The 7,462-nt window shown below is 44.7% G+C and overlaps 2 protein-coding genes and 1 non-coding gene across 3 annotated transcripts; 2 read left to right on the forward strand and 1 right to left on the reverse strand.

Annotated features, from left to right (window-relative positions):
- Positions 1 to 232: 232 nt before the first annotated feature.
- On the reverse strand, positions 233 to 339 carry LOC142162476 (small nucleolar RNA R71). The gene has a single exon (XR_012693739.1). It is a non-coding gene; the product is annotated as a small nucleolar RNA R71 (small nucleolar RNA).
- Positions 340 to 1,471: 1,132 nt separating this feature from the next.
- On the forward strand, positions 1,472 to 4,572 carry LOC142162343 (uncharacterized). Its single transcript, XM_075218687.1, has 4 exons — positions 1,472 to 2,413; positions 3,170 to 3,300; positions 3,568 to 3,846; positions 4,143 to 4,572. The coding sequence occupies exons 1-4, from the start codon at positions 1,472 to 1,474 to the stop codon at positions 4,570 to 4,572; spliced, it is 1,782 nt and encodes a 593-aa protein (XP_075074788.1).
- A 257-nt stretch (positions 4,573 to 4,829) lies between these two features.
- On the forward strand, positions 4,830 to 5,222 carry LOC142162344 (uncharacterized). The gene has a single exon (XM_075218688.1). The coding sequence runs from the start codon at positions 4,830 to 4,832 to the stop codon at positions 5,220 to 5,222; it is 393 nt and encodes a 130-aa protein (XP_075074789.1).
- The last annotated feature ends 2,240 nt before the right edge of the window (positions 5,223 to 7,462 follow it).

Genomic DNA, 7,462 nt, shown 5'->3' on the forward strand with positions numbered 1-7,462 from the left:
TCCGGGTCACACATTGAGGACCTCAGCAACATTTGATTTTTTTTTGTCAATTTATGTGACTCAAAGGCAGCCAAATGTGACCCCTGAAGCTATCAAGCTATTGCTGTTCCCGTTCTCTATGACTGGGGAAGCTCAGACCTGGCTGAATTCGCTTCCAAGCAATTCCATTGTCACCCGGGAGGAATTAGTAAAGCAGTTCCTGAATAAGTTCTACCCGCCCAATAAGACTGCAAGGCAGATTGATGAAATATTGCAGTACAAGCAGCAGCCGACTGAAACCTTGCAAGAAACATGGGAGAGATTTAAAGGGATGCTGGTGAAGTATCCTCACCATAGCATTCCAGACCAGATGCTTGGCCAGAGGTTCTACATGGGGTTAGCTGACAATCTAAAGGCCAATGTGGATGCTTCAGCTGGAGGTGCATTTTTGAGTAAGACATTCACCAAGTGCAAAGTTCTTCTTGACAAGATGTCCCAGAATTCGGGGTGGATGACTAGAGGGACAACACTGGCACCCATAGTGCATTCAGTTCATCTTGACCCAAATAATTCGTATGCAAAGAACATGGCCACACTCATGACTCAGATGAGTATTTTGACAAAGAAGATAGATGAGATGGGTACCAAACAGGTGCATATTGTTGACACACCAAATGGAGGACTGTGTACACCTTGTGTTAATCAGTCTTATGTGTGTTCATGGAGCGGAGAAGGTGAAAATCAAGGGGCAAGAGAAGATATGAATTATGTTAACAACTTTGGGGGCCATATACAAGGAGGACAGCAGTGGAGACCGGCACCAAATCAGCAATACAGACCCAACATGCCTCAGCCTGGGGGCATGCAGGCTCAAGGCCAAATGGTGCCGTACCACCAGAAACAGCAGGGCTACCCACAGCAGAACCAGCAACATCTGACATATCAGCCATCTCCTCAACAACAAGATAACAACATTGTAGAGATTAGGGGGATGCTTCAGCAACTCATTGGGACAAACGGTGAGATGCAGGAAAAATTGGCAGTGCATGATTCAACTATAAAGAACATTGAAACTCAGTTGGGGCAGTTGTCTATGGCTTTAAACAATCGCCCCCAGGGAACATTGCCAGCAAATACAAATATTAACCCCAAGGAGCAAAACCCGAATCAGCTGATGGCAGTAAGTCTCCGGAATGGGAGAGATTTAGACAAAGAGTAGGAGATTGCACAAGCCAGCAAAGAGATTACGCCAGCCACTCCAATTCCATTAGAGGTAGATGATCCAACAAATCTGACTGAAGTGGTGGTTGAACAGGGTCCAGAGGAAAAGGGTAAAGCTAAGGTAACTGAACAAGCTGCAGAAGAGGTGGCGCCTCTTGTGCCACAGAACTCCAACAAATAGAAACCAACAAGCAGTGCACAAAGGATGATACCTGCACCATTCCCTCAGAGACTGGTAAAACAAAATAAGGAAGATCAATACAAGAAATTCATGGAGATGCTATATCAAATTCAGTTGAATATTCCTTTGATGGATGCCTTGAGGGAAATGTCAGGTTATGCGAAGATGATGAAGGACCTAATGTCACGGAAGTTTGATTTTCAGGACCTATCCACAGTGACTCTGACACAGACCTGCAGTGCAGTAGTGATAAGACCGATGGCTCAAAAGATGTCTGACCCAGGTAGCTTCACTATTCCATGCACGATTGGGAGTTATGCCTTTGCAAAGACGTTATGTGATTTGGGAGCCAACATAAATCTGATGCCTCTGGATGTATACACCAAACTGGGCATTGGCAGAGCTAGACCGACTTTGATGCTAATGCAACTGGCTGACCGCATTGTTAAAAGGCCAACTGGAATTCTTGATGATGTGTTGGTGCAAGTGGGGAAGTTTGTGTTCCCTGCAGATTTTGTCATTCTGGATTGTCAGGTAGATGAGGAGATACCTATCATTCTAGGTAGGCCATTCTTGGCCATTGGGAGAGCATTGATCGATTGTGAGACTGGGGAATTAAAAATGAGGTTGAACGATGAAGAAGTCATATTCAACATCCAGCAATCCATGAGGAGACCCAGTGAATATGCTAATTGCTCCCTAGTGGAGGCAGTGGATGTGATCCTGCAAGAAGATGATGTGACCCTGACAGCTAAAGATCCATTGGAGGCATGTTTGACAAATTTGGAAGAGATGGATGGTGAAGGGCTAGCTGAGTGGGTCATGGCACTTGAAGGCCAAGGCTTCTGGAAATGGGAACCTCAGTTCGAGTCCCTTGAGTTAGAAAAAAGGGCTACATCTCCAGCAAAGCCATCAGTAGAGGAACCACCCAAGCTGGAGCTGAAGCCGCTCCCAGCTCACCTTAGGTACGTTTTCTTAGGCCCTGATTCTACTTTGCTTGTTATTATATCATCAGGTTTGCTAGATGTGCAGGTAGAATAGCTCTTACAAGTACTACAAGAAAGTAAGACTACCATTGGCTGGACCATGGCAGACATAAAGGGTATCAGCCCAGCCTTCTGTATGCACAAGATTCTCTTGGAAGAAGGGCACAAACCTTCCAAAGAACATCAAAGGAGGCTAAAACCGAACATGAAAGAGGTTGTAAAGAAGGAAGTGATCAAATGGTTAGATGCGGTAATCATCTTCCCCATCTCTGATAGCAATTGAGTCAGCCCTGTCTAATGTGTGCCGAAAAAGGGGGAAATGACTGTTGTGCAAGATGAGAACAATGAGTTGATCTCAACTCGTACAGTCACGGGATGGCGGATTTGCATGGATTACCAAAAATTGAACACAGCCACTTGGAAGGACCACTTTCCATTCATTGACCAAATGTTGGACAGGCTGGTTGGGCGGTCGCACTTCTGCTTTTTGGATGGATACTCGAGGTACAATCAGATATCAATAGCCCCCGAAGATAGAGAGAAAACATCCTTCACGTGTCCGTACGGCATTTTCGCCTTCTAGAGAATGCCTTTTGGGATTTGCAATGCACCGGCGACATTTCAACGGTGCATGTTAGCCATTTTCACAGACATGGTAGAGGATATTATGAAAGTCTTTATGGATGATTTCTCTTGGTGGGAGATTCATTCGAGGATTGTCTTCAACTTAAGAAGAGTGCTTAAAAGATGTGTGGAGACAAATTTAGTGCTGAACTGGGAGAAGTGCCATTTTATGGTACAGGAAGGGATAGTCTTGGGGCATCGCATGTCCAGTAAAGGAATTGAGGTCGACCATGCTAAGGTTGACGTTATTGAAAAGCTACCACAGCCCACTTCAGTTAAGGCAGTGAGAAGTTTCCTTGGGAACGTCGGGTTCTACAGGCGATTCATAAAAGATTTCTCCAAAATTTCTAACCCATTATGCAAACTCCTTGAAAAGGATCATCCTTTTGTGTTTTCTAATGATTGCAGGTTGGCATTTGAGGAGCTGAAGAAGAGATTGGTGACTGCACCCATCATTGTTGTACCCAACTGGGAGAAACCATTTGAGCTCATGTGCGATGCAAGTGACTATGCCATAGGAGCAGTCTTGGGGCAGAGAAACGATAAACTGATGCACCTGATCTACTATGCAAGCAGAACGCTAAGTGGTGCACAACTCAATTACACTGTGACAGAAAAGGAGATACTGGTTGTTGTGTTTGCATTTGACAAATTCAGGTCATACTTGATTGGTTTGAAAGTTATTATTTACACCGACCATGAAACAATTAGGTACCTGATAGAAAAGAAGGAGTCAAAGCCACGCTTGATTCGCTGGGTTCTTCTGTTACAAGAATTCGATCTGGAAATACGTGACCGAAGAGGGACAGAGAACCAAGTAGCTGACCACCTCTCATGGAAGGAGCTGAAAAGAAGGTAGAGGTTGAGGATATAACATAGACATTTCCGGATGAACAGTTACTAGCAATGACAATGGAGGAGGCACCTTGGTATGCTGATATTGCTAATTATTTAGCAAGTGGTATTGTACTTTATGAACTCTCCTCAATTCAAAAGAAAAAGTTCTTCCGTGATTGTCGAAATTATTATTGGGATGAACCTCTATTATTTAAAATATATGTAGATAACATGATCCGGCAGTGTATCCCCGAGAAAGATCAACATTCTATTTTGCAGGCTTGCCATGCTTCACCATATGGTGGACACTTTAGAGGAATCAGGACAACAACTAAGGTGTTGGAGTCAGGCTTGTACTGGCCTACTCTATTCAAGGATGCCCATGCTTGGGTTAAAAGCTGCGATGACTGCCAAAGGACTGGCAACATATCTCGTAGACACGAGATGCCAATGACCACAATTCAAGAGGTGGAGATTTTTGACATGTGGAGGATTGACTTCATGGGGCCATTTGTCAGCTCGTATGGGAACAAGTACATATTGGTAGCAGTTGACTATGTCTCCAAGTGGGCCGAAGCAGTGGCTCTTCCGACCAATGATGCTAAAGGGGTACTAGGCTTTCTAAAGAAGAACATTTCACATGTTTTGGTACCCCAAGAGCTATACTCAGTGATGGCGGAACCCATTTCTACAATAGAGCATTCGCACGGCTGCTGGAAAAATATGGAGTTCGTCATAAAGTGACCACCCCGTACCACCCACAATCGAGCGGGCAAGTTGAAGTGTCTAACAGGGAGATTAAAAGTGTCCTCACAAAAATAGTGAATGCGACAAGGACTGACTGAGCGAAGAAATTGGATGATGCATTGTGGGCATACCACACAACCATCAAAACCCCAATTGGTATGTCCCCGTACAAGTTGGTGTTTGGCAAGGCATGCCACCTCCCAGTTGAGCTAGAGCATAAAGCACTTTAGGCATTGCGGCAGTTTAACTTAGACATGGAAATTGCAGGTACTAACAGAGTCACTGGGTTACATGAGCTGGAAGAGTTCAGGTTCCAGGCCTTTGAGAGTGCTAGACTATACAAAGAAAGGATGAAATTAATGCATGATAAGCACATCTTGGATCGAAACTTCAAACCTGGAGATCTAGTGTTGTTATACAACTCGAGATTGAGATTGTTTCCGGGTAAGTTAAAGTCTCGATGGTCAGGACCATTCAGAGTGGTGCAAATGTTCGTAAGTGGAAGTGTAGAGATTGAATCAGAAGATGGGACAAACAAGTTCACAGTAAATGGGCAAAGGTTGAAACATTACCTTGGAATGGCTGAAGAAAAAGGGGACAGAGTGATAATCAATTTGGAAGAGCCCCAGTATGCGAATGAAGAATAATGATCAAATACTTGCGTCGTGCTGCGACGTTAAATCAGGCACTGCATGGGAGGCAACCCATTGAATTGTTGTAATCGTCGTGCCACGACGTTAAATCAAGCGTTGGTTGGGAGGCAGCCCAACATTTATAGTGTTTTTAGGGTGGATACTAACATGTGCAGGAGTTCGAGAAAAGGGGCAGGCAAAAGCTTCCATGAAGAAAGAAGACAAAATGCAGGCACTAGAAATGCCTGGATTAGCGCGCCCGCGCTAAGCCAGCGGTAGTGCCCTCACTAGTCAGGTTATTCACTGCCCCTAATTGGTTTCAACTAGCGCGGCCGCGCTAAGCCCGCGCTAGTGAGGTTATTCACTGCCTCAGATTTTTTCCACTAGCGCACTCGCGCTAAGGCCGCGCTAGTGAGGTTATTCACTGCTCTGACGTGCTTAAACTAGCGCGCCCGTGCTACGACAGCGCTGAGGCCGCGCTAGTCTCCTCGAAATCAGGTAAGTTCCGCTTTTCTTTTTAAATTTTCTTTTATTTTTTTTCACTAACCTTTTTAATTCTAAACCTAACCAAACCGCCCCACCCCTCTTATTTCACAAACTCTTCATCTCCTCTCACAACAATACCCCAACTAAACCCTCCCCTCTCTTCCTCAACTATTCCTCACTTCCCCCATATTCTTCCTCCATACCCAGGCACCAACGTCCTCCACCTCACAAGACTCTTCATATTTCTTTTCCTCTCCCATTACACTTTCGTTCTCATCTCCTCTACTGGTATGTATTCCTCCCTTTGATTTTGTTTTAATTATTTAATTTTGTTTTTAGTTTCTTTTCCTTTTTTTGCTTTATATAGTAGAATGTAGTCTTAGTTTAGGGTGAAAACACTTGTTAGTAGTTATGTACGGCTGAAACCTTTCAACATAAAAATTGTGGGGGTGATATGTGTTTATTCAGTTACTATGGTGGTGTTCCTTGTGTTGAAGGTATGGTTTGGGCTTAAACTTAGCCATTGTCCACCAGGTGTTTGTTAAAATGCCTATTTGGAGGAAATGTTGTGACCAATTCAGTGGTGAAGTCTGAGTATCCACGGTTGGGTCACCTGGTTGTATAAAACTGATGTTGGACTCATTGTAGGTACCATCCATCCCCGCAAACGTCATGCAATAGGCAGCTCCTCCAACCATCCGGCTCAAGCCAACACCAAGGGACGGCCTCGGAAATCGGTCGATTCCAGGCCTTTCAATAGTCAAAAGTTTGTGTCTGCCAAAGGCCAGGACAGGTTCAATAAAAAAGAGGATAAAACTATGGTGCCGGAACAAGCTATGGATCCCAACGCACTAGGGGTAACATGTCCCAATATGCCCTACGAGCTGAGGCGGCGAGGACTGGACATATTTTTTAAGGAGCCTACTATCGCAAATGTCATGCTTGTTAGAGAATTCTATGCAAACCTGCCAGAACATGACAACTACACTGTTACGGTGTGCAAGAGACCGGTAGATGCCTCTTTAGAACAGATGCGGACCCTGTACAGGCTTCCTCCACCAGTTGAAGGGTACGTGGATGCATACCAATCGTACAATAGTAGGCATACTCCCTGGTCCACATTCACTGAGACCATATGTCAACCGGGAGCCACTCTGCAATGGTACAAATATGGGAATAAGTTCCACTCCTTGTCCCTCAAGTTTGAAGCCAAATGTTGGTTATACTTCATAAATAGCCGACTCCTACCCTCCAAGAACCTGTCTGAAGTGAACATCCCTCGAGGATGCTTAATTTGGTGTTTCATGAACAATGGTCCGTTCGACGTGGCTAGAATAATACATGATGAAATGTTCCAGCGAGTCAAGGTTCAACGATATGGTTTATACTACCCATCCCTTGTCACCCGGTTGTGTCTTCAGGCAAATGTGTCGAGTAACCTTGCTATAGATGGCCAACTTCCTTCGGTACATCCTTTCATGGCTGAAAGGGTCACCACATGCAAAGAAGTGGTAGCAGCTGAGGACTTAGTTGGACAAGATTCTGATGATGGTAACGAAGAGGAGGAGGAGGATCCACAGCAGGTAGCCGAGGATATGGAGATTAGAGGTGAGCAGTCAGCAGGACCACAAGCTGAGAATGTTGGGGACAACAGTTAGACCGCCTAGATGATGAGGTAGCTAAAATACGAACCTCGGTGACTAACCTGGGAACTCGTGTTGATGAAATGGCAAACCAACAGAAGAAATCAGAAAAAAGGATCATGGGTT

The sequence above is a fragment of the Nicotiana tabacum genome, chromosome 7 (genome assembly GCF_000715075.1).
Source record: "Nicotiana tabacum cultivar K326 chromosome 7, ASM71507v2, whole genome shotgun sequence".
NCBI classification, from domain to species: Eukaryota; Viridiplantae; Streptophyta; class Magnoliopsida; order Solanales; family Solanaceae; genus Nicotiana; species Nicotiana tabacum.

Coding starts and splice junctions, on each gene's coding strand:
- LOC142162343 (XM_075218687.1), top strand. CDS start 1,472: ATGGAGATGCTATATCAAATTCAGTTGAATATTCCTTTGATGGATGCC. Junction 2,414..3,169: donor CAGGTTTGCTAGATGTGCAG/GTAGAATAGCTC, acceptor TTTATGGTACAG/GAAGGGATAGTCTTGGGGCA. Junction 3,847..4,142: donor TGGAAGGAGCTGAAAAGAAG/GTAGAGGTTGAG, acceptor TGGACACTTTAG/AGGAATCAGGACAACAACTA.
- LOC142162344 (XM_075218688.1), top strand. CDS start 4,830: ATGGAAATTGCAGGTACTAACAGAGTCACTGGGTTACATGAGCTGGAA.